This window comes from Kogia breviceps, chromosome 5 (assembly GCF_026419965.1).
Source record: "Kogia breviceps isolate mKogBre1 chromosome 5, mKogBre1 haplotype 1, whole genome shotgun sequence".
NCBI classification, from domain to species: Eukaryota; Metazoa; Chordata; class Mammalia; order Artiodactyla; family Physeteridae; genus Kogia; species Kogia breviceps.
Window position 1 is genome coordinate 16,136,938 of NC_081314.1, and position 27,880 is coordinate 16,164,817.

The 27,880-nt window shown below is 39.1% G+C and overlaps 1 protein-coding gene across 7 annotated transcripts in view; it reads right to left on the bottom strand.

Moving 5' to 3' along the window:
- The window catches only part of ARMC8 (armadillo repeat containing 8), a 103,907-nt gene that overhangs the window by 15,433 nt on the left and 60,594 nt on the right, over window positions 1–27,880 (bottom strand). For 5 of the 7 annotated variants that reach the window (XM_059065176.2, XM_067033717.1, XM_067033716.1 and 2 more), the window contains 6 exons: window positions 14,503–14,585; window positions 14,110–14,191; window positions 9,752–9,838; window positions 6,490–6,582; window positions 3,970–4,119; window positions 3,172–3,267 (listed from right to left, as the gene is read on the bottom strand). In XM_059065176.2, the coding sequence (XP_058921159.1) occupies window positions 3,172–3,267; window positions 3,970–4,119; window positions 6,490–6,582; window positions 9,752–9,838; window positions 14,110–14,191; window positions 14,503–14,585 (591 nt within the window). The remainder of the gene's footprint in view (window positions 1–3,171; window positions 3,268–3,969; window positions 4,120–6,489; window positions 6,583–9,751; window positions 9,839–14,109; window positions 14,192–14,502; window positions 14,586–27,880) is intronic. The other 2 variants (XM_059065178.2, XM_067033718.1) reach the window with 2 other exon arrangements.

Genomic DNA, 27,880 nt, shown 5'->3' on the forward strand with positions numbered 1-27,880 from the left:
AAAAGAAACGAAACTGAGTTATTTGTAGTGAGGTGCATGGACCTAGAGTCTGTCATACAGAGTGAAGTAAGTCAGAAAGAGAAAAACAAATACCATATGCTAACACATATCTATGGAATCAAAGAAAAACAATGGTCATGAAGAACCTAGGGGCAAGACGGGAATAAAGATGCAGACCTACTAGAGAACAGACTTGAGGGTGTGGGGAGGGGGAAGGGTAAGCTGTGACAATGTGAGAGAGTGGCATGGACATATATACACTACCAATCATAAAACACATAGCTAGTGGGAAGCGGCCGCATAGCACAGGGAGATCAGCTCGGTGCTTTGTGACCACCTAGAGGGGTGGGATAGGGAGGGTGGGAGGGAGGGAGACGCAAGAGGGAAGCGATATGGGAACATATGTATGTGTATAACTGATTTACTTTGTTATAAAGCAATTATACTCCAATAAAGATGTTTTAAAAAAAAAGCACAGTTGAGAAGTTGCTACAGAGTTTATAGCCTGCAAAACTTAAAATACCTGTCTTGCCCTTTGTAGAAAGTTTGCCAACCCCTGAAATAGATAATAGAAAAATAAAAGGGGGGAAAAAATCAATGAAACTGAAGCTGCTTCTTGGAGAAGATCAATAAAATTGATAAACCTCTAGACAGACTAAATCAGGAAAAAAGGAATTACTAATATAAAGTACAAAAGACAGTTCACTGCAAAGAATACTACAGACCTTAAAAACATAAGAGAATATTTTGAACAACTTTATGTTAATAAATTTGAAAACATAGATGAAATGGACAAATTTCTTGAAAGACATAATGTCAAAGCTCACTCAAGAAGAAACAGATAAACTGAATAGTTCTACTTCTATAAAAGAAATTGAATTTGTAGCTAAACACCTTTCCACAAAAGAAACACCAGGTCTAGATGGCTTCACTGGTACATACCACCATAATTTGAGAAAGAAAAAAGACCAATTCTTCACAAATTTTCTTGCAGAAAATTGAAGAGAGAACACTTCCACCTCATTCCCCGAGGCAAACATTACTCCAGTATCAAAAACCAGACAAAGACATCACAGGAAAGCTATTCACCAATATCATGAATATAGATGTGAAACATTCCTCACCAAATTTCAGTAAATTGAATCCAACAACCTATGTAAAGGGTAATATATAATGACATTTTAATATGGTATATATCTATTAGGATCTTAGATTGCTTTCTTTATCAGTGTTTTATAGTTTTCAGCAAACAGATCCTGCACATAATTTGTGAGACTTATACATAGTTTCATTTTTTTCTGAGCTATTGTAAATGATAGTGTTTTTAATTTCAATTTCTACTTGTTCATGCTAGTATATAAAAATACAATTGATTCTTCTTGTGCCCTTGGTTAACTCACTGACTAGTTTTAGCTTGACTCCATGACATTTTCTACACAGACTTTCACGTTGTCTGGGTAGAGTTTTATTTCTTCCTTTTCAATCTGTATGCCTTTTATTTCTATTTCTTGCCTTATTGTACTCGATAGCAGTTTCAGTACGATGTTGTATAGGAGTGGTAAGAATGGAATACTTGTCTTGTTCCTGACCTAAGGACAGTGATAGATATGCTTGCCATCTTGATCATGGTGATTGTCTCATGGTATATATATATATATATATATATATATATATATATATATATATATATGTCAACTTATCACACTGTATGCTTTAAATACATGTATCTTATTGTATATCAATGTATCTCAATAAAAAAGGAAGAAAAGAATGTATCTTTTGATACTTTTGAGAAGAATTAAACTTCTGGCTAAAAACCAGACAGTTTAAGCCTCCCCAGAGTTGCCTACTTCTGGACCATCACCCAAATCTGTGAGAGGGTATCACTGTATCCTGCCAAAACACCCTATGGTTGTTGGCCTTTTCTTTTGTCTTCATCCAAATCTTGCCTCGCCTTTCTACCTTGCTTCGCTTTTCAAGTTAGTGCAATTCTATCTAAGTGAGCTGTCTTTATAAACAAATTTCTATGCTCTCCAGGTAGAATAGTTTATTCTGAACACTGCCTCTTCTTTATTGTTGTCTTCCAGAAACAAATCTCATTCACCCTAATTTCTTCAGTGATGCCTACAAGATCATAGTTTTTCTGTGTTAAATTTTTGTCAATCAAAAAAACATAGTTGTTTATTACTGAATTTCAGTAGAAATCACCTAAAACATCCATCTTAAAAGCACTTTTGTCAAATAGATCACCTTTTTTTGCTCACAAATTCCAACACAACTCCCAAGTCCTACCACTCTTGCTTCCTGGACTGTTCTCCTGAAGCCTGATGAACTACTCTAACTCAGGAACACAGAGGATAAGGAGCGTGGGCCCTGCAGTTAGACTTTGGGTCCAACTCTCCACGATGACCTTGGGCAAGTTTCTTCCATATATATAAGCGTACAGCTCAATGAACTGTGAAATGAACACACCCATGTAGCCAACATTTATGTCAGAAAGTTGGTATTACCGTAACCTCAGATCTTGTGTTAAAAATTTAAGTTTGCAGGTGACTTTTCCTTTTATGACAAAATACATACTATGTTAAAAATCCTATAATAAATCCCTGGAACGATAGAAAAGTAATTCCCAAACTGTCTCCTGATGAACGCATAGCCTCTGTATTTTCATGCCTACCTTAAACTTGCCCTATTGAAACACAACAGAAAGTAGGGGTATGGGATAGAAATAAGGAACTGGGAAGCATGAGAATAAAGAAGTAAAAGATGTCTCCAGCATAAGGGATTATTTCATCAGGAAACTTTAGGAATTTGTATTCAGAGTATGGTGATATAGAGGGCTAGAAATAGTGAATCCTGGAGAAAGGATTCACTCTAGGATGGTCAGAGGTAGCCATCCCTGTAGAGACGAATAGTATGTACATAGAGTGACACAGAGGGTAAAAGTATAGACTCTGGTCATGTTTTCTTCCATTCCAAGAGAGGAATTCTTGAAGAGAGTTTAAGGGGTGGTGAAGGATCTCTCCCCTCAGACCTTTCTTGTCTCTACAGCACCTCTGATCTCGCACCCTGTCTTTTGCAGACTTGAATATTTCAGGAGACTCCTAACTATGATCTCTCTTGGTACTCACACTCAGAAGATATTCCTACAAAAAAAAAAGGAACACATACCTGCTCTTTGACCTCAATGTTATGTTCCCCTTCCAAAATAAGGGTGACAGCTTGCATAATTTGCTTTCCATGAGTACTCATTATTTTATCTATGTGCTGCAAAACAATGGGAAACCCACAATTATCATTTGGAGAACAAAGAAAAAGACCATAGAAAAGAACAGAAGGCTTCCAAAAAGTTAAACAATGTACAGAGAAGACTCAGAAAACAAGTGAGGAACAGAGAAGGGAACCACCCACATTTCTTTATCTGCCTGAAGGCCGCCGACCCTGTTGCTCGGGGAACATTAGAGAACAACGAGAAAGACCCCACACCAAGGCTCAGCCTCTCCTGCTCTGACACATGTCCACTGCTCTCCATGCTGACGCTTTCAGAGGTCAATCCAGTTAATGTGGGCGGGGTAGGGAGGTATTTACGGAATAGCACTGAGAAGGAGTCTCTAAAGGGAAAGAAGCTGAGGCCCCAGAGATAAGTGATTTAGGCAGACGAGAAAACCCAGCCTGGCCAGCAAATCAAGTGAAAATCAAGTAACAAGTCAAGGCAGACTCCCATCCAGTACGGAGGAACTAGAGGACAGGCAGTACAGGAGTGGAGGGTCAGGTGGCCATATGGTGGAACGGCTCCCAGAACACCTATGAAGGTGACAGGTCTAAACATCAACTCCTGGCTTCTCTGGGAAGGGGCAGCATTTGAATCACACTTCTGGGCAGATGTTGATGGGAGCAGAGAGGCAGGACAATGTTTTGTGATGCATATGCAGGGGTAGCTAATCTGGAAACCTGGGTGATTTTACTTACTGGGCGAGTAGAGAGGAGATTTCTAAGAAGGCCCAATGTCTTCATCAGCACATTCAAATCTGAATCTGATAATAACCGGAATAGCTGTTCAGTACTCAAGCTTCGTAAAATATCTGCTTTTATTTTTTGTTCAGCCTGAAATGCCATATTCTGAAAGGATTAAAGAAGTTTCAAGAATCATGCCTATATTTGCGTTATTAAATTATATTTTAATAGGAATTCTGATAATTTTCAAAGTATAAACAGAATCTGCAGAAAATCCTGCCGGATAAGTCACATCAACTTTCTGATTCCTGTTAATCACCTATATAATTCTGTCTGTCAGAAGAAAGATACCTGTCACTCCTATATATACTCCTCTATGAGTAATATGACCACTTCCTGACATGGCATTTGCATGTCTTAAGATTCCTCAAATAAGTACAAAATCTACTATTATATTTTTTAAAATTCAATCTATTTACATTAAAAAACCAAACGCTTCACCCATTTCTCCCATCCCCACCCTTACCTCTGGCAACCACCAATCTGTTCTCTGTACCCATGAGCTTGGTTACTTTTGAGAATGTCCTTCTGGTTATCAAGTTGCTTTGTGTGCACTTTAATAACAAAGTGGCTACTGACAACGACACTGTGCCATGCACTTTGAGAAAGACTTCAACGCACCCCCTTATTATGCATGAAAATAAGTAGTGGGCTTTGTTAAGCGTTACTGGCAGGAAACACCTACTGTGTTCACAGTTCTATGCTAGGTGCTGATCCGCTGGGCCATATCATGCAGGAAGCTCTCGGGGGGTAGGAGGTGGATCCAACCTACTAGCAGCCCCAGATGGGCAGGAGCTGTTTTGCTCCTTTTTCTCCTTTTTGGACACATTATGGATTATCCCACCTTAACCTGAAGCTATAATAGGTGTGAAGGAAAAAAAACAAACACAAAACCATGGCTGATTCCAAATAATTCATACATCAACTTTTGGTATAAAAAAATCTCTTGTAAACTAGAAACTTATTATAATACGTGGTTATTGCCCTTCAGGAACTTTTTAAAATTAAGGATCTAAGATATATGAAAGATCAAATTACCTAATAACACAAGGCAACATGGCAGAGCAAAAAGAGCACCGAGTTGGGTGTCAAGAGACCCAGGCCAAAGAGAATTCCAAGGTTTTGTATTTTGTGGACAGAGAACATAATAACTGATAATATGGAAACGGATGAGAAGAAGATAGTTAATATGAATTTGAGGAGTGGGATAAATTCAATTTTCAACATTAAAACTGTGCTTGTCAGGGAGCCCTCAAATGAAGTCCCATTAGCCATTTAAGTGATAGACCTGGCGAACAGGGTATAGTTCCATCTGGATATGCATATTCCAAAGCAACCTCTTCTATTAGGGGGAGTTGAACCCATGAGGGTAGATGAAGTCCCTGAAACTGTAGTGTGAAGGGAAGTAGAAACTGGGAACCGAAACTCGGGGGAATGTTCACTGAGAAAGAGGTTGAAAAGAAGGCTAAGTACAAAGGGAGGTGAAAAAAAAAAAAAAAATTAAGTCCTGGGAAAGAGTTTCAAGAAAGAGAAGTGCCAAAAGCTGGTGTTAAGGAGAAAAATAACTGTGAATCTACTGCATTCAGTGCTTCTTGGAAGATGATTATTTCCATCCAAAGTTCATGTGAAAAGACAGCAGATATATATAGCCCAGTACAGGGAGATGAATACGGGCTTGGGACAGGTTCAGAACCCATTTCCATCATTTATCAGCTGTGAGGCCTTAGATGATTCATTTACCTTCTAAGTTCCGGTTTCCCAATTGTAAGGTGGATATATACCAATATAATGTAAAATAAAAATTAAGAGATAGCAAATATAAAACACCTAGTTTAGTGTCTGGCACACGGTGTTGAATTATAACTACTATAATTATGTTCAAAAAATTCATGTAGAATTACTCTTATTTTCAATTTCAATAAATTTTATTTAAAAAAATTTTAAGGAAAAATGGTTCTCTGAGTTCATAGTTATATAGTTTTAGAATTCAGATTATTATAAATTATTTACTAGAAACTGTTAAGAAATCATTGAGCATGTATACCCCAATTCTGTTACCTTGGGGAAGTTATTTAACCACTCTGCGCTTAGCTTACTCATCTGTAAAATATGTATACACTCTAGCTTATTTCACAAAGACGTTATAAAGGAGACACGAAAGTACTTTGTAAAGTAGGCAGCGCTATACAGATATCAATACGTTCATGAGGAGGAAAACTTTTTTTTCCCAAAATTAGATGCCAAGTTTCAACACCTGTCCACTTTTCTCAATAAACAGGTGAACCGAGGAACACAGTGGTCAAGCAACTTGCTTACATGTGAATCTGAAAGGTGAATGAAGTCTTCTAGGTCCTAAGTCTTTAGAAAACTGGGCCAAAAGAGCAAGATTTTTAAAAAAGAAAATTCCAGACATTTCAAAAACACATTCTTTAGTTTTAACTTTGATAACTGCTCCCTTCTCTTTGTGAAACATACCATCAAAGCCCAAATTCCATTCACTCGTAAAGCAGGATTTTCACTTTGGGTTAATCCACAAAGTAGCTCTACAGCTCCCGATTCTAAAATTGGCTGTGATTGGAAAGGAGAAAAAACAGTTTTAAAGTCAGGTTTGTTAACTAGGTGTATATATACCCTGGCACTCTATTTCTTTCTATTCACTCTGTATATATACCCTGGCACTCTATTTCTTTCCTACTCTTACCCAATTCCAAGCAACTTTCACAAAGCAGGGAGTGAGGAGGCCATAAAAATCACTTTGAGAAGGTCAAGAACAATGATTCTCTCACAAATCCGAAAACCAAAATAAACCCTGTCGTTTCCTTTTTCTCTGTAGTCCTGAAAGACTCAGGAGATATCCTAATTCTGTGTACGTTGCACACATACCCTTACCATCCCATAACTATCCATATTCTTCTCACCCTCCTCTGAGAGGGCCACCCCCGCTTCATGCGGCATGTGTCTCAGGTGTTCTTTACAAGTTGTGACTATGAAGCAATATGCCTGGTTCAGACTGGAACTATCTTCCTTACAAATTGTTAATCTTATTCATCAATATGCTGTAGAATTCATCTTTTAGAACTACTTTCCGGACTACCTACAATCATACAAGCAAAACAGTCTTGTACTTTTATGGTCATATCACATTTTATACCTAAAATAGCATGCGTTAGTCTGACTACTTAACTTATGATACTTGGCTGAAAATAGGTTTTCGTAGTTTCTAAAAAATTCAAGCCTTAGAGGACTGATGTACCATCACTAACAAATGCTTAGAAGGCCATCTTTCAAGTGGATTCTAGAAATGTCTTAAGCAATACAGATTTATATACAAATTGTGCAGTTTTTTAAAAAAAACTTTTTATTTTGAAGTAAGTTCAAACTTATAAAGTAGCAAGACTAATATAAGGAACTTCCATATATTCTTCTCCCAGATTCACCAATTTTTAAAAACATCTTTATTGGAGTATAATTGTGTTCATTTCTGCTATAAGACAAACTGTATCAGTTATACGTATACATACATCCCCTTATGCCCTCCCTCTTGCGTCTCCCTCCCACCCTCCCTATCCCTCCCCTCTAGGTGGTCACAAAGCACCGAGCTGATCTCCCTGTGCTATGCGGCTGCTTTCCACTAGCTATCTATTTTACATTTGGTGGTGTATATATGTCCATGCCACTCTCTCACTTTGTCCCAGCTTACCCTTCCCCCTCCCCGTGTCCTCAAGTCCATTCTCTACATCTGCGTCTTTATTCCTGTCCTGCCCCTAGGTTCATCAGAACCTTTTTTTTCCCCCCCCCAGACTCCATATATATGTGGTGTTAGCATACGGCATTTGTTTTTCTCTTTCTGATTTACTTCACTCTGTATAATAGACTCTAGGTCCATCCACCTCACTACAAATAACTCAGTTTCATTTCTTTTTGTGGCTTAGTAATATTCCATTGTATATACGTGCCACATCTTCTTTATCCATTCATCTGTCGCTGGACACTTAGGTTGCTTCCATGTCCTGGCTATTGTAAATAGAGCTGCAAGGAACATTGTAGTACATGACTCTTTTTGAATTTTGGTTTTCTCAGGGTATATGCCCAGTAGTGGGATTGCTGGGTCATATGGTAGTTCTATTTGTAGTTTTTTAAGGAACCTCCATACTGTTCTCCATAGCGGCTGTATCAGTTTACATTCCCACCAACAGTGCAAGAGGGTTTCCTTTTCTCCACACCCTCTCCAGCATTTATTGTTTGTATATTTTTTGATAATGGCCATTCTAACCGGTGTGAGGTGATACTTCATTGTAGTTTTGATTTGCATTTCTCTAATGATTAGTGATGCTGAGCATCCTTTCATGTGTTTGTTGGCAAGCTGTATACCAGATTCACCAATTGTTAACATGTTGCCATATTTGTTTTATCATTATGTCTCTCATTCTACACACCCATATCCACATTATTTATCTTTTTCTGAACCCTTTGAAAGTGGAATGCAGGCATCATGCCACTTTACCCTTAATACTTCAATGAGTATTTCTTAAGAACAAGGATATTCTCTTAGATGACCAAAGAACACTTACCAAATTCAGAGAAACGGACATTACAACAATACTTTTTTTGAATCTGTAGTCCATATTCCCATTTTGTCAACTGGCCCAATAAATGCTCTTATACCATTTCCTTCCCTTCCAGTTAAAAGTCCAGTTTATTTTTAATATTAAAAAAATCAATCATATTAATGATGCTATACCTGAGTTCATCTAACTTACTTTCTAACTAGACCCTAAATATCCTGAAGGTGGATCTGAGGCAACATAAGAGCTGTTCAAGATGATTAAAAGTGTTGCACTGACTGCAACCAGATCATCCTCAGCAGAGACCCCCACCACCAGGGCAGAGGAACAGACAGAAGCTCTGGTATCCTATCTCGCCTTCGCCTTCCTTCAAAACAACAGAAGGAAGTTGTTTCTCCCTTTTCATTCCAAGATTTCTGCTTGCTGAATAATTGTCTCTGAACCTCCACCTTGTTAGTAATGTCTTCCTAATTACCAGTCAAAAGCCTGAAGGTGTTACAATGTAGAAAGACATTGATCAAAATGGGACGACTAAATGTACTTAATAAAGGATGGTGTCTAAACCTAGTTCACGATTGGGCAGGCCAGAGATATTTTAACACGATAAAACTAAATCTGTAAGGTTTCCCGCCTCCTTTATTAAAGTTTATTTCCATTTCCCTATTATAAAAATAATGCATGCTCAAACAATTTATAAAATGCATAAAAGAAGGGGAAAAAAAATCCCCAAATGCAATCCTTCCCTAAACAACTGCCATTAACATTAAACATTAAAAAGATTATTTTCCAATGCCAGCAGTTATCTCCTGAAATGATCTGTAATCCTGGTTTACAAAATTGGGTCTTAATATATTCTTTAGTAAATATAATTTGAAAATAGTCTATTACTTGTGTAATTATTTCCTACATTTGCAGTTGTAGGCAGTTTAGATTGACTGCAAGCTGTAATATCTTTTAAATACACTTCATATGCCAGGCAGAAAAGGGATAAGAGGAAATGATGATCATATTTTTAAATGATTTAATATGCCCCCCCCCCCAATCCAAACAATTCAGAAATAGCTTTTAAGCACCAATCCTCAAATTTCAATGTCAACTACTGTGAAAACTATTTAACTTAACTCTAGGTAGGCCGGGCAAAAGTTGTCTAGGAAGAGAAAATCAACGCTAACCTCTTTGCTTGGAGAAAATTCAAGAAGAAGATTACATAACATGGAAGACGCTACTACTAGGATTTCATCTGGTGCATTCTGTAAAACCTGTGGAATTAAAAAAAAGATACTATTAATGGTTTGCAACCATGGGAGTAAGATCACAAGAATAAATGAGAACAAAAACAATTTATCTTTCAACCTGATTTCTCATATTGGAGAGATAGTTAGGAAAGATCCACTTGACATCGAGTGAAACTTTACATAGCGCTGTCATTATGACTGACTAAGGCCCTCACATCTATCTTGCTGGAGGAGAAGCTACAGCCCTACTGCCAGGATGGGGGCTGCCACATGGGAAAGGAGATAGACACAAGTCAGGGAGAGGGTGCTCTATGTAAAAGGTCTGAAGACCACAGAACTGCTTTAGGGCAAGTTAACCCAATTTACTCCACCATATTCAGGCCACTTATGAAACCACAGAATTGCCCTAGGACCTGAGACTTTCTGATGTCTCTGGAAAGACTTGTTTGACTCGGAACACGGATGGATCAAGCTACTACTCAGGCAGGGCAAGGTGGGGAACTGGTTCTCAGGACTGGAATCACACAGTCCTGGTTCCAACCCTCACTCCTCCACTTACTAGACGTGTGAACTTAAGCACATTTCTTAACCTCTCTGAGCCTGCAAACTGAGGAAAATAACACTTCCTTGATGGGACTATTTAAGATTAAATGTGATTTGGTGAATAATAAGGGAAGCGGCATAGCATCGGAGTTAAGAACACAGAATGCTTGAGTGCAAATTTCAGCTTAACCACTAACTAGGTGTATGAATTCCTTGGTTATGAAATGGGGATAATAATAGTGTCTGCTTCATAGAGCTTATGTGAAAATTAATATATGAAAAGATTTTAGAACAGTAATTGTCACACAGTAATGGTTATATAAATAAGGTTTTAAAAAAGGTAACTTATTGCCATAATTGTTGTTATCAGGCACATAGCAGTTATACAGCAAACTAACTGCCATGGACTCTTACAACTCAGAAAACAACACAGCATGATGACAAAGGTTCATTGCCATTAGCTATTATCAGAACCTCCTCTTTCTAGATTCCAAGAGAGAAGGCTTCATAAACACTACCACGTATACGCAATATCCACTTCAAATAAATCCTCTGCATTTGGAATCAGATCAGGATGAGGCTTATGATCCCAAAAGTAATCCTAGGAGCTCTAGTTACGCAAATTGGAAATGGATCATCACAAAAAATCCAGAGAGTTAAATATATTATCAGCTAAATCAAGTCTGAGGTTCCCAAGTTAAGAACAAGCAAGAATTACAAAATGGAAGCAGTTCTCCTAAGATACTGTTTTAACTCTTCTGTGAATCATTAGTTAGTTGATAAAGATCACATCTCATATACTATGCAGGCTGATCTCTGGGTGTGCCACAACCTACTTTAACACCCTTTTCACCCTTCCCTTCCTTTGCCATGCCCTTCCTATGTCTCTCAGGTATATACTCTATCCATGTCTTAAGGCTGTCCCATTCCAGAAACCTCCTTGGAGCCCTTCCAATCAGAAGTCATCCTATCCTGCCCTGAGTGCCCACTGCTACTGTCTGTGACCTCTCTTAGGGCCCTTACTACTGTTCACTTTCAAATTCTTTGTGCAGCCCTGCCAATCTCTTTTCCTACTGACAAATTTAAGCTTCTTGAAGGAATAATCTATAATAATATCTATAGTCTAATTTATCCTGGCCTGTATCAACTAAATGGCATTGCACAAAGTGGGTGCTCAATGAATGCTTTTGAATTAAGAGAAATAATCATTTTCCAAAATTATACTACTTAGAATCATTGACTGAAATAAGTGAGCACCTATTAAGGCTTTTAAAAAGTTGCTTTGTTTCTCGTCTACGTGCTGGGGAATTTGCAATCATATGAGTTCAGAGCAGGGTATTTTGGGGGGAGGGGCATTCTGTTTTGTTAAGAAGAAAAAAATGACTTTAAAAGTGTGTAACTTTTAAAAGAAACATTAATAAATGGCTATTACTTGTTTTAAAAAGTTGTTTGCTTGATATGATTAACTTTTTAAAGTATTATTTATTGTTTTATAGAGATTAATCTGCTTTTATAAGTTTCATTTTCAAATTACATAATAATAAATTAAAACAGAAAAGATTCTATGAAATTCTTAAAAGCATTTACTCGCTACCGTATAAGATGTAACATGTGAAATTCAGAAGTTGACATCTAACACTGACCAAATAGAATTTCACCAAAATAAGAACAAAAAATAATCACAAATGAAAGTTTTAGCTAAAATCAAACGTCTACTCTCTTGTGGTTTGGTAACCAACATTTAAAAACATGGAAAAGCAAAAGGGGAAAAAGAATCAATAGACATGGAAGCAGCCTCTGAACTAAGAGAAACCTAAAAGTACCTGAAATAAATCACTCATTTACTTCCAGGCTTCTTTTTTTGTTTGTTTGTTTTTTTGTGGTACCCGGGCCTCTCACTGCTGTGGCCTCTCCCGTTGCGGAGCACAGGCTCCGGACGCGCAGGCTCAGCGGCCATGGCTCACGGGCCCAGCCGCTCCGCGGCATGTGGGATTTTCCCGGACCGGGGCACGAACCCATGTCCCCTGCATCGGCAGGCGGACTCTCAACCACTGCGCCACCAGGGAAGCCCTACTTCCAGGCTTTTAATACTAAACTTTAAATGTGCAACATAGTAGTAGTTTGATAGTAATTATACCCACATGTAACCAAGTGCTCAAAATCCTTTTAGACTGCTCACCAGACCTTTGCCCAGGTAGAACTAGTCAGAAACCGTATGTTGCTTCTTTTCTGATTCATATGAGAGAGGGGTACCAAGCTGAGCAATCAGAGAAAATGGCTCCAGAGAAAATATTTGGAAGTTATTTTGGGAAACAGGAGAACAGCTTAAAAAATCTTGAATGGGGACTTCCCTGGTGGCGCAGTGGTTAAGAATCCACCTGCCAATGCAGGGCACACGGGTTCAAGCCCTGGTCCAGGAAGATCCCACGTGCCGTGGAGCAACTAAGCCCGTGCGCCACAACTACTGAGCCTGCGCTCTAGAGCCCGCAAACCACAACTACTAAGCCCATGTGCCACAACTACTGGAGCTCACATGCCACAACCGCTGAAACCCACGCGCCTAGAGCCCGTGCTCCGCAACAAGAGGAGCCACCGCAGTGAGAAGCCTGTGCACCGCAACGAAGAGCAGCCCCTGCTCGCTGCAACTAGAGAAAACCCGCACGCAGCAATGGAGACCCATCGCAGCCAAAAAATCAAAAACAAAAAATTAAAGTGATATGTTTAAGAACATTTTTTTGAATGGACAGAATCAATCAAGATTAAGCTGCTATTAAAAAGGTGCAATCTAAGAGTAAGCAAGAGTGGCAACAGTAAAATCCCTTTACTAAGGAGAGCGTAATGTTTCTGTTCATGCTACTCCTCTCTGGAAAATCCTCCTGACTTCCTTTTGCATTCAAAGCTACTTCCTAATCTTCCTGCCTGAAGCCTCCCCCAACTATTTCTACCATACTTATGCCTCTACTGTAACCTGAGGTTTTAAGCTGGGGGCAAGAGCTCTGCAGTAAAAATTTTTGGTAGACTTACTGTGCCCAGAGGCTTTCACAGTAGATAATAAAAAGCAAAACAAAAAACCAAAAGCTTAAACAAATAAACCTGTTGATTAAATGCAAGGTGTATAGTTACTTAAAAAAAAGAAAAAAAGATGGTGAGACTAAGCTGACCTGTGGTTCTGTACTGTATCAGGGATAACATTATTAGCAGCAACCTGTGCATATCCTAAGTCTCAATTCAGATAATTATTTGACCTAAACCACCTTTTTCTTTTTTTTTTTTTTTTTTGGTCCTCAAGGAAAGACCTTTAGGTCTTAACAAAGAAGTTATTCTGGAATAGAGAGACAGGAAGTAGTAATTGTTTAAAAAAATATCCAGGGATTGCCAAAAGACTAATAAGAACAGGTTATATCTGTAAATGGCTGATTCCTTTCTTTTTTTAACTAAAAATTACAAAGATGCCTCTGGATATAAGTCAAAAGTGTAATACTAGATACACAGGGAGATCAGATGAGTAACTAGAGTTTCATTTAATGAAAGAAAGCCAGGCATGTACTTCCCCTGTCACACACGAGATGCTGACCTCAGAAATACACTCTGCACGTTCTAAAGAGGCTTAGAACATCAGATCTGAGGAGATAAATGTTCAAAACGCTTTAACATAAAAATCAGATACACTCCTAGACCAGAGAGTGCTGTCAGCTACCGCGCTCACTAAAGGCTCGGTGGGAATAGGTGTGGACTTGCTGCTTTTTTCTTACCTTCATTAAAGGTTTCCACACGGCGTGATCCTGGAAACTGGTTCGAAGCTGCTGCACAGATCTAGATAAACTGTGCAAACATCTACAAAGAATAATCAAAATTAGCTTCACAAGAAGCCGAAACTTTTACTTTTCAAACACACTGCTTGTCATTGCACAATTACTAATATACACTTCAAGTTTATCTACAGACATTGTTAATTCAACTACTTCAGGACTTCACAGGCTTTTCAGGCTAGCTTCTCTGTTAAATAGTGTTACGCACTGTATGAATTCACCTGAGAATACTTTCAAGTAACATTTGGATTCTGTGCTTACTCGGTGAAGGTCCGGAAAGGAAACAGGTTAAACACACGGCAAAGGATTTTTATTCAGGCCATTTAAAGCTCATACCTGACGGCAGCTAACCGCACCTTGACACTAGACTCAGACAAGCCAGTCACAATTCGGTCCATCATATTTTCAGTCTCAATGATCTGGAGAAAAAGGTTAATGCTGCATAAATAACAACACGAAGATGACAAACTTCACTGCTTGTAAATGCAAGTATGTTAATGTCCATTTTAAGTTAATGTTTTCAGCAAGAGTTTTTGCCTCTGGAACAATCATTTTGCAGTGGGGGCAGGCAGCTCATCAGAAAGGCAGGGCTAACCCACCAAGGACCTGCCAGACTGAATGACAGGCTTATGGGCAGATTATGTTTCTTCATTTATTTTTAAAGACACTTAAAACAATAATTACATGTGATAAATATTGCAGAGGTGTTGCATAAACAGTATTGAGAAAAAGCAAGATATTACTGAACTACCATTGGGCAGGTTCCTGCCAGAGTTTCTCCTGCCAGAGTGAGTTTCTTGAAAAATCATGGTCCACACTCAGCCCTTATGAAAAGAAATCTGTGGGTTTCTGACAGAGCCACCCTGTGGCTACTTTCTTCCCAAGCAAGTGGAAATTAAGCTAAATATTTAGAAAAGTAATCCTTGCCAACTTTCACTGTTAGCACCAAGTCCTGCTACATGTCATCATTACAATCATGAAGCTTTATTAGTTTTTTAAAATTTAAAAACAAGATAGCCTACGATTTTCCTTCATTAAACAATGCATAGATACAAAATAGCGTGTGGAAGAAATTAAGTTTAATTTGTGTGGTCCTGTGGAAATACAGCATATTAAGAAAAAATGCGAATGCTATCAAAACCCAAATATTAACAAACACAACTATTGTTTGTTGAGTACTTCTATGTGCCAGGCATTGTGCTAATAATAAGCATGTTACATTATGTGACTTAAGCCTTTTGCAGGCATTATCATTCCCCATCAGCACATTAGGAAATTGAAGATTCTAGGTACTCCAGAGTTTGCTTAGGATCACGGAGCTGAGACAGGAATCCAGGCATCTGACTCTGGAGAGTCCTCATGCTCAGCCATGCTTCTAACACTGCCCTGGTTAGAGCTGTCCCGTGCTCATCAGGCAGTTCCCAGCGTGGGCAACGCATTAATGGGAGTCATTACTTTCACCTGGGAGAACACCTGGTTGGGGGAACATGTAGGAAGATCGCCTGTGGAGTTTAACAAAGTCCCAGGCCAATTAAATCAGATTCTCTGTGGCGGGGCCTAGGCACCTGTAGTTTTTTAAAAAGCTCCTCAGCGTCCAGTGTGCAGCCAAGATGGAGGGTCACTGACCTAGACTAAAATGAGAGGAGTTAAAGGCTGACCTCAGAAGAGGAGAGGGTGGGAAATCTCAGGATGTTCAAGCGAATGGGGAAGAGCAGAAAAAACAGAGTTGAAATGAACAGTGCCTGGGAGAAGATTATCAACTATTAAGAACAGGGAACCACACTGCAGTTGTAGGGTAGGAGGAATGGTCATTTTTAAAAAACATAGTGATTTGCAGGTTCCGAGGTGGCTGAAGAAAACTTACATATTGATGTATTTCTCACTCCGGACCAGACCTAATCTCACCGTTACCCTTATGCACATCCACCCTCTGTCCTCACTGTCACTTCCAGCCCCGGAACGTCTGCCTATCTATCGGACCCTCATATACCTTTCTTTCTCACCTACCTGGATGCCCTGCTCAGATACTCCACATATTAGATTCCTTTCCACTGTCCTCCCACAACTCATTCCTGCTTCAGATCCCAAACTGCTGGTATTACAGTAGAAAAACCACCAAACCCGGCTGCTTGGTCTCTCAGGGTACGCCATCCCCCCTCAGTGGGGTCCTCACCGAGGGCCTGCCAGCCTTGCACTCCCCTGCAGGAGACTCCCACGCTCCTTAGGATGTTTACCTCCTACCTCAAACGCTTCCTACCTCCCTCACACCCTCAGTCCCTCTGAGCTCACCTCATTTTTGCAGGGACATTGCTTTTTTTCTGGGACACAAGTTGCCTCAACTTCCCCCTTCGCATTAACGTGTCTCCATACCTCTCTTCTTCACTCCTGTACTGCTGAGGCTGGGTACTTACAGCTCAAAGCCCTGCCCCCTCCCCCACCCCTCTTTCTTGCACCTGTACTCTGCCCCACGCCACTGGATACTCTTCCTCAGCCTGCCCCACCTCCCATTCCCACTCCTATTTAACAGACAGAAGTGCCCAAACATTAACCTTGTTAAGCTACAGACCTCTCACCCCTTCCCTTCCTTAAATGGACATGTGTCCGAAAGCTCTGTCCATCCTTAACTCTACTTAAATGATACTGTTGTGACTTTAAAATCAGCTTGATATGGGTAATTCTCTTTCCTGACCTCTAGCTTCATATTTCCAACTGCCTGCTAAACACAAACGTAAGTTCCACAATGTCTGGTGGAACGTCTAACTCATTATGTCCCACGCTGAGTTTATCTTCCCTCCCTAAGCCTGCTCTTTCTCTACATCTGTCTGTCACTCTAATAGTGTTATTATTCTCCCAGTCACCCAGGCACTACATTTGTGTTAATTTGGACTCCATCTCTCCCTGAATAGCCAATCAAGTGATTTTGCACTGTACACCTTATATTCATTTCCTTACTAGTCTCGCTCCAATAAACTAGTTAGGACCTTATTACTATTTGTTTGGGATTATAGTGTTTTCCAAGTTATCTAATCTTTTGTGCTACAGCAACTGTCAAAGACTGGTTGACTGACAGGTTACTTCAATCAAGGACTAGCCACTGTGATTGAAAAAGACAAGGCCAAACCAGGACCTTTAGCATGGGGAGGAAATTAAAACTTGGGGCAAAAGTCTTAGGCACTGGATAGCTAGATGCAAAAGTCTGAAAGCTCCTTCCCAGTGGCTTGGGAAATAAATTTTACTTGAGAATAAGAAGGGATAACTTGGGAGAAACAGCTGCCTGTACTGAGTGTAATTACATTATCAGAAAATAAAGTGATGGGGGCTGGGGCAGAGACAGGGACATATGATTACTCTCTAAGAACTGAGAAATACTATTAGACTGGCTCCTGGTGCTTAAGAAACCTGGGCATGGGAAAGACTTGAAAGAGACTTCTGGATAATATTGACCGGCCACATCTAACCAAAGATGTAAATCTGCCAAGGCACAGGACAGGTGTAGCAATCATGTAGGCATATAGACTCGCTCTATGCTTCTGAGCAACTCAATTGACCTCTCTGGGCCTTCAGTAAAATAAGAGGATAGAACAATGATTATTTTACCTCCAATTCTTTGCAGTCAGTTAAATAAAAATTGTGTTAGTCTGTTTGGGCAAAACTATCATGTTGTTCAGAAGTGACATGGGAAGCAAGGCTGGTTAGAAGAGACTGGAGATAGTGCAGGACAGGGGGACAAAATCAGGGAGTAGGCAAGGAAGGGCAAACAGGGCACAGCTCCTATTTACATACCCGCATGTACCTATTCAGCAAATACCTGAGTGTCCACTGAGTGCTAGGCATGGTTTTAAAACTGGAAGATACAATGCAGGAGACAGAGCCCTTATTCCCACCAAACTTACAGTGTTGAACAAGCAAGTGCAATTAACTATTCAAGTGCTATGCCACTTGAATCTATGTCAGCAAGAGCTGACACAGGCCATCGGGCTTAAGGCAAACAGAGTGAAATAAGCACAGAGGGTAGGTAGGAAAAACATCCATTCTCAAGAATGGGAGTTTTACTATAGGCTGGGAAGTGGCCATTAATGACCTTACCAGAGAATGTTCTGGCTCAGAGGCCAGAGGACACTGGAGAACTATGTTAGTGGCCAGTCACTGCAACGTACAGTGGAGCTTTGAGCTTTCTCTCAAGTTTTTTGGAGGTGTGGTGGCTGACACTTTGGGGTGGAGGATAGCTATAAGGTGGCTGGAAAACTTTTCTCCTGATTTAGGATATAAAACAGTAGGACGATCTGGAAGTATATTCCCTTCAGACTACAGGTCATAGTCTTTCAAAATATCTGCAGTAGGAGGCCCAGATTTGTAACTAAATTCGTCATGGAGGAACTTCAGTAATGCTACTAGGTTTCCAGAAAGCACACTACTTGAGTGTCTGATCTACTATCTCCATCAAGAGATCAGTCAGGGAGCAAGTGGGTGAATAGGATGCAAAATGAGAATGTGAACTGAATTTAGGATTCTAATCCAGAAGAACACTCTAAGAGGCTACATGAATGAGCAACATGATCTAACCGCAATTGTAGCCTTGAGGCTACTGACAGCGCCTATGCAGGGGTAAGAGGAGGATTATAGCGAGTACACTAACCGAAATGAGGATAAAAATGTGCCGAGGAGGTAGGGAAAGGTTTGGAATCAAATCCACAGGAAAAAATTTCAGGTCAGCTGGGAAGGAACTGGCAGTGGCCGCTGCCATAGCCCTCTGACCCACATGAAGGTCTAACAGAGCACTAGATAGCTTCTCAGATCTGCGGTTGGAAAGCCAAGTACAATAAAACACATTTTCAACGACCCCAGTACCGTGCTGTAAAGCCTTGATAATAATGGACAGCCAAGTCCTAGCCCCCGCAAAGGATCTTTAGGTCTCTCCAGGATATAAGAGCAATGCCAAGTGGGGCCTGAAGTTGTTGTGCCTCATGATTCTTGTTGGGAGATTCCTCAGCCATAGCTCAGCAAACATGCCCTGCGGCATAGCTTGTTGACTCTGCTGAGAGAGAGAGAGAGAGAGAGAGAGAGAGAGAGAGAGAGAGAGGCACTGTGCCATCTCTCTATCTCTGCTCTTTTAGAGGACTGGTTTGTACATTTAACTATAGAATTAAATCACATAAAATATGCTGTACCCTAAACTGACCACACTTTAGGTCAATGGACTAGGTGCTGTGTACCTCTCTGCTGGTGTCTTCAATAACTACATGCTTTTGCTAAGCTTTCTGTCTCTGATATTGCAGCTCTTGTAGGAGTAGATGAAGATCTACTGGAACAGCATCTGAGGCCCCTGTCTTGGGACAGAAGATCCCTACAGCCTGGGGGAGAGAAGGGTAGTCAGCCTAGAGGGTCATGGGGAAAATGCAGAACCCAGATAATCCTTAGGCAGAGGTTCATGGCACACATGGGAATGTTAACAAGATAAAGGTGGCCTTAGCTTAAAAGGGAATTCCCTAGCCCTCCATGAGCACTAGTGGATCCATAATTAAGTTGTGGCCAAGTCATATACCATCTCTTCCTCAGAAAACTGAAGAACTGAAGGATTACAGAGTTAAAACAAATAAACAAACAGAAAGATAAGACACAGCTATTCTTCCAGCAAGACCCAGGATGAAGCATTTTCTAGGTACTACAGACTTCAGAGTGGACTTTGAACTGTGATGAAACCAGATCAAGCAGAAGATGTGGAAACTGAAACCAGGCAGATTCTTAGTGGTGTCACCAAACTTCTCAGACAATTCAAAGCAGGTGGGCTCGGAGTCAAGGGAGTTGGATTTTCTTAATGTCAATTAAGAAAATGTGCACAATGGCCAGGCAAACACAATTTAATTCCAAAGGGGCTTTTGTGAAAGGTTCCTAGAAAGAGTTCCAACAGAGGATAACAAGACAGAACTCTCCAGAAAGAGTGAGGACTTGGAATCAAACTGTGTACGTCAGGAGAGGCAGCCATCTAAGATCTAAGATGATAAGGTACCAAATCCAGAAAGTCTAGTTAAAGCAGCAAGGACTAAGCAGCCAAACAGTGTAGCACAAGGAGGTCAGGAAGAAAGAGTAGGTGTGGCAAGGAAAAAGGATCTACAAGAGCCCTGAACTTGTTAGATGTAGATGGCAATGCTTCAGTTTCATAAGTGTCAATGTAGATGGGTCTCAGGGCACACACTTGAGTCTTTCCTACTTGGGGCCACTTACTTAAGGTCCAGCCCCTCATCTAACTTATCTTTTTAAAAGATGAGCCCTATGAACACAAGATCGGATGACAGTGCAGTCGACTGGCTTTGGAAATGAGGTAGAGGCTGGGAGGAAGGAGAAGGGTTAAGAGATTAACAAAGTAAACACTAGAGTGAGATAAACACATACAGCCAGCTGATCTGGTAGACTGAGTAGCATTGGTAAGGGACTGGGGAGGGATCTCTTCCTAAAAATGGAAAACCAACTTTCCTAGTTTTAGGATGTGACCCTTCTGATTTTGCCACATAATACTTAAGGATATGCTGCCATGCATATCATGGAATTGCTTGAGCATTTTATAATATTTATAATTCCTAAGTACATCCTCATGCCATGTCCCCTTTATTAAAACAAAGCAAAACAAACAAAACAAAAACCCCCAAGAGCACACGGCCTTTCATGAATCAAGCAAGGGCAGCTGCAGTGCTTGCTCCTAAACAAGTTCAACTGGGAAACCAATCCTCTTTCTGCATTCTTCTGCATGGCGTTAATGGCAGCAGATACAACTCTCTGAAATAACTAAGTCCATTTATGGCTGTTAATTTTTAGTTGAATAATGTTAAAATCTACAGAGGTCTTACAAATACTCATCCAACTTCTTTAGTTGACAATGAGGTCTTTGAAATTCAGAAAGATTAAGTCACTGGTCCAGGTTCTCTAGGCAAATCTGAGGCAGAGCTGGGGCTCCACCTGGTTTTCTTACTTCCAGTGTGAGGTCCTTTCTACTCACTGCACTTAAGGATAAGATTTTTGCTTAGCCTTAGTAACTAAGTTGAGGCCTGAATTTGAAAATGAGGGAAGAAGAGAACTTAAAAAGTCAGTAGTGCTGTGCGAACTACATATTTTATACTGACATCCTAGGCCAAAAAAGATTAGCATATACTATAAAAGGGAAGAGAGGTCATCATTAATAAACTGGACTGACAAGGGAAAAAGAAAAGGTATAACTCACAGGACTTACAAGAGAGAAAAATGACAAATCAACCATTCAGCTTGGGTTGGAGAATAAACGCCAAAGGTCAGAGAGGATGCAAGTCAATGAAGAAAAGTTAAGGAAACACTGTGAAGAAACCACCAGAGTGAGTTCCACTGACTTTTAAATTCAATTGCCTTATAATCTAATCTGATCTCCATTCTAAAATCAGGATCTAGCTTCAGCAGATACCAACTAAATAGAACTAATATTCTACTGTTCTCAGGCCATAAGCCCCATCTGCTCTGGGTGAGAACTGCAGGTTTTCCCTACCACAGCCTATCCTATGTCATATCTTTGCCACTGCTCCAATTTAAGATTTTCTGACATTTTCCTCTGGCAAATATTTTAAAAATAAAGGGTAGTTTTTACCAGAGTCTCTCTTTTTTTTTTTTTCCCTAAAAGACCACAGCTTCTCTTAGGACAGATTACTGATCAAAACATTATATTCTGGAGTCTCAGTAAACATTTTACAAAGCATTTCTTCCCTTCTCTCAGTCTTCTATTGCTCTTTACACCCATATTCATACCAGACTTCTCTAACTCCACAATCTTGGGACACAGGGGGCTGGGAGAAATACTGGGTTGGCCCAAAACTTCGTTTGGGTTTTTCTGTAACATCTTAGCCAGAGAAATTGAAAAACAAAACATCATGAGAGTTGATCTGCAGGGCCTCCTTTGGGTCCTTTCTCTTGAAGGCACTAACTAAATTAACATCTAAGCTCTCCTGCAGGTCTAAGCCTGGGAGCAGTATCACTTCACTTCAGGAGTGGAGGACAAAGAAGAGGGGGTTCTTAGGGTGGGCCTGTTTTTTTTTTTTTTTTTTTTTTTTTTTTTTTTTTTTTCCAGTATGCGGGCCTCACACTGTTGTGGCCTCTCCCATTGCGGAGCGCAGGCTCCGGAAGCACAGGCTCAGCGGCCATGGCTCACGGGCCCAGCCGCTCCGCGGCACGTGGGATCTTCCCGGACCAGGGCACGAACCCGTGTCCCCTGCATTGGCAGGCGGATTCTCAACCACTGCGCCACCAGGGAAGCCCCTGTGGGCCTGTTTTTAAGCTTCTATATTTCATTCTTGCTTTTAAGCCTCTTTAAGTGGTATTTTGTAATTTCTACCTCAGGACCTTTTAACCTTCTTAATAGCTGGGAAACTTCATTTATGTTAAATGCTTAGAAGAAAAACTCAAAGTTCTAAACTTTTCTACACTTTAGGGAAAAGTGGGAGAACTCTCTTGGCCCAACCTGTCCTTCTCCTAAAACCAAAAATATAAACACAGTGTGTGAGAAATATTTATAATGTCTAGAAATAAATCAACACTTCCTCTATCAAAAAAATATTTCTCTACACATAAGAGTTCAATTTTTAAAGTTCAACCATTAGCTTTATGGCAGAATAGAACCTAGACAGCTGCTGATTTACACTTTTATTTTAGCACATAAATAAAACCATTATAAGTGACTATTCCAACAACAGAACTAGAAACTTCCCTTCCATCTCTTACTGTTTGCCAGGCATCTGAATGATGCACTGCCCTAAGAACCGTGCAACACAATGGCCCCGCTCAGCCCCTACTCTACACAAAGCTGTGCACGCCACAGCTTTGTGTAAGACCTGTAGTCTTAATTATCCTACAGGTTGGCTGGCTAAATTCTAATGCCCAGACATACACAATTTACTCTATAAATACAAGCACAGTATCTACCAAGTACTGCTTTTATGGAGCTTACATTTCAGCTGTGAACTTTACAGCTTGGTAAGAAATAACTACTAAAAGAAGATTTCAAAATGCTGCCTCAAGTTTAAATCTACTCCAAAGCTGCCTACAAAACAAAATTCTGAAATGACATCATTAACTCTGGATGCTTCCTTTCCAGAACATTAATTTACAGTGTAATCATGTCAAGATAGTGGCCTTAGAAAAACATTTCCAATTATGCAGAAGGAAGACAGATACGGAGATCTTTCATTCCTTAATACCTTGGAAGGAAAAGGTGAGAATGCTTTTAAGTAAACTTCTTTATAGTATATAAATGGACTTCAATTACAGCCTTATTTTAATCATATTTGGGTGGACCACTGCAAAACTGGCTTTCAATGCAGATGAGACTTTTTACACATACCCAAGGCCCTGGAATTACTACACAGCAATTTAGTGTCTCCTTCCTTAGCTGCTTTAAATTGTAAGCTCCCACAAGTACACAGTAGTCTTCTGCTTCCTTCCTGGGCACAAAGGAGGAGGTGTATCATATATGCCAGATGAATAAATGGATGTGATTAAAGCATCTCATTATCCACTTTGTACCAAAAATTGTGTGAGAGAAAAGACACATTTTCTGAATCTGATGCTTTGCAACCACTTAATACAAACTATTAAGTTTTCTGAAATCATAGCACTACTTCAGACTATCACACATTCTCCAGTGACACTTCTTGCCATTTCATATCATAATTTGGCTCTTGTAATGGCATTTAATTCTACATGAGTAAAGTAATGAAGTGGTTAACAGCAAAGGCCTTAGAGTCAGAGAGACTGGGACACGATGCAGGGGCTATCACTTATTAGCTGGGTGGTCTTGGTCAAATCACTTGTTTCCTGATCTGCAACAGCTATCTTACAAGGTTGTGTAAAGTTTAAGGGAGATAATGTGCTAACGCTGATTATCAGCACAGTGCCCAGCACACAGTAAGCGCTCAATAAATGGTAGTTCTGTTAAATCTGGTTTCCCAAACAGATTATCTCTTGATGTAAATACCTAAATTACATGCCTTTTACATGCCCCCATACCACCTAACACAAGGCTTTGTATATAGCAAAGGCTGAATGGATATTTGCTTATTAATAAAGGAACTGGATCTTAATTTTTCTCGATGGCATGGTGAAAAATCTTACTCTGGCAACTCTGCTAATCAATACACAGAATCTAAGGTTTCCTACCATAACCAAAAGTCATAGTTATTACGCAATTTGTCTGGGTTCTGTCACATGCCAAAATCATTCAAACAAGGGAAATCAGCATATAGGAAAGAATCCAGTGACAATGTTATACTGGCAACACTTGATAATGCCTCTCTTTCAGGAAGTCAGACAACTGATCTCCGCGCCCCACCCCCGATCCTGGGCTTTGGTAGGGTCCCATTTCTTTCTACAGTTCAGTGCGAAGAGGCAAATGGGAAATGCAGTTTTTCATCAAACTGGTTTATGGTCGTTTCTGTTTAAGCTATGCGGTTTTCGCACAGGGTGGGCAAAGCTTTTCTGCAAAGGGCCAGATAGTAAATATTTTAAGCTTTGTGGGCCTTGTGATTGTGCAGCCAACATCTCAACCTGCCACTGTAGTGCAAAACAGACAAAGGCAACACATAAACAAATCAACATGGCTATAGTCCAATAAAACTTGATAGACATTTTGTCAATTATATCTCAATAAAGCTGAAAAAAGATAAAGAGAGAAAAACTTTATGGACACAAATTTGAATTTAATTTACTTTTCATATGTCAGGAAATATTCTTCTTCTTTCAGTTTTCTTCCTCCAACCATTTAAAAATGCAAAAACCATTTTTAGCTCACACGCTACAGGATAATTACATACGTAATAAGTACCCACAGGATATAGTTTGCTGACTCCTGTGCTAGCATTTTAATCACAGGAAAGAGTGTAGCACTGGTTCTGGTTCTTCATCACAAACTCAATCTTCTCAAGGTCTACTACTCCACAAATTTTATCATCCCAAACATTTCATTCATTTCCAGATAGAAAATTCTTGAAAATCCAACTAAGTCACTAATTTTAGTTCTACAGATCTAATATAGACCATATTTTAGCCCATTTCTTGGATTATGATCACCTGCCTTAGATTGTAAATAACTAATGAAACAATCAATCTGGACTTCCTATTTTAAAAAAAGAACAAGAAGTATAATTCAATGATTTATGCAACTACAATACCACAAATAACAGTAAAACACTCAATTTTATGTCTCCACTGAATGAAACTCTGAAATATAAGTTCATTACTTGATTTTATAAATACCTCTATTCTGTATATAGCATTATCACTCCCAGGTTTGCTTCTTTCAGTATGCTGAAGGCCAAGGGTCTCAATACTGTGGGCAAGTGGCAAAACCTGGTCCTGTCCTGGTGAACTCTTTAAAAATACTTACCATCATGAATCAGTGTTGCAGAGTTCATTTAAAATTCTTTGGCAGATTAGCTTTCAGACGATAACTAACAATTTAACCACAGATTAAGTCAAGGAATTCTGAATTCTGAATAAATTTGTTGTTATTCAGTAGCAGAACCAAGTCCTGAAGGGTGCTACTTCTGTGGTACCGTCGAAAACCTTCAAAATGTTCAAGGCATTTGTTTCAACATGTAGACTAAGGCTCAGAAAGAATTTTTTGCATCTGCCTGATTTCACGGCAGAGACAAATACAGAATTTTGACAGTGTACCTTTTTAAATGATCATTTAGAATTACTGAACTTCACAAAATGTTTTAAAATATAAATTCATGGTACAATTATACTGTTACACAGAAGACCAACTAGTAATAAAATCAAGCAATAACAAATGATTAAAATGTTCAAAGTGAAGTGCTTATCAAGTTTTTGAGATAGCAGAACGATATTAAGAAAAACTGACCTAAATTTACAAATGTACTTTAAAATCGTGTGACTTCTAAAACACAGGAGATTTACATTTGTTCAAAATTTGAACACATGTATTTGAGATATGGTTTCATATGAATGATGACCCTTTGGAGAAATTACATCTATGGCAACCACACACAGTAATAAGTAATACTTAGATAAACAACATTAGACAGAATTTGGCCTCCTTACTTTTCTCAAGACATCTACTACTTATGATACTAACAAATTATTGATTTATATTGTATATTCTATTTAACTCCAAGAAAAGCAATATTCTATTTGGTGCTTCAGAGGGTATGCTATAGCAACAAAGAGTTTTGAAAACAAGTATTTTAAATATATTTTAAAATATAATTATAAGAGTAAGAAGACATCTTGTCATTTTAATAAGAGATAAACTAAAAAAAAGAGCTGATGCTTCTGAAGTATAAATATTCTTTTTACTAGAAGGAATAACTAGTAGTCTTGGAAATTTATAGCATAAAATCACTGTTTTCACTGTAAACCTTATTTATGCCCCAACACTCTTCAGCTTTTGTCCCAATACTTAAAAATATACATTTATTTTTAATCTTCCAACGAAGTTATTTAAGATAGTCTAATAAATGCTTTGATTTACTGAGCACCTACAGGCACCATGCTAAACATTTAAAATACATCAGAGCCCATCCTCACTATGTCCCTGTAGATATAACTTCCTTTGCTAGGAAAAAGAGAGTAGAAAAATTCTCATTCTTCTTTGTTTTCCTTTCCTTTTCTTATTTTTTTTCTCCCTGTACTTCTCAAAAAAATTGTCCAGGAAAAAAAAATTGTTCAGTTTAAAAAGAAAAAAAAAATCTCACACTTCGCTACCTTCTTCACATACATCATGTACAAACCACTGTGACTGTTCCACAGGCGCCCCCCCGCCCTTGCCAGGGAGTAAAACTTTAAGATTTTATGTTATCAATTCTTGAAGATATAAAAGGCATTTAGAAAACATTAAAATATTAAATTATTAATTTCCAAGTTGATTCAAGGACTGCTCCATTGATATCACCATGTCCATTTTAATTGGTTCCAAATAATTCTTTGAGCCCCTAGCAAATTCTTACTGGCCATTCCTTACTTTCCTCAGACTTACTGAGGTTTTATTATAAATGCTGAGTATTAAGGCTGTGTCTTTATTCCTCTTTATCTCACCTTACTGTTTCCCCCCTCCCTCCACCCATCTGATATTGTTTATACAACGTAGGCAGTTCAATCAATCTACGTAGAATTGAATTAAATTACTGACCTTCACTAATTATGACTTTCATAAAAATCTGACATTCATTGAGAATATTTTATACAGGTGTATATCACTTTATAGAATAGGTTGATTCCTGACAGTTGGCCTTATTTCTATAAACCAAATCATACTTTTATCCCTAGGGGAAAAAAACTGGTCCAGATTCACACTTGTGAATGCTATAAATTTTAAAAAATCATACATTTAAAAAGGAAAAAAACCTAAGAAATAATGGTAAAAATTATTTCAAAATTAAACAAGTACCATACCATAAAACATGTTCTCTTTGACCTACATCAAAGAAGTAGAAGACACGCCCTTGGTATTGTCTGACTCTTGAAAATGGGAATTTCCTACAGTTTCTCTATGCTAGTATAGAGAAACCCCTTGCCTATGTGACCAAATGTAGGTTTCCTCTATTTTAAATCTCCTCTCTTCACATACCCGTAAAATTGCTAGCAAAGTTATGAAAGTTCTTAATGCAGAGAGGCCCATATATAACACAATTAATGGTGCTTGACAATGCAATTTTGCAATATAGTTCAAATATTCATTTGTCCA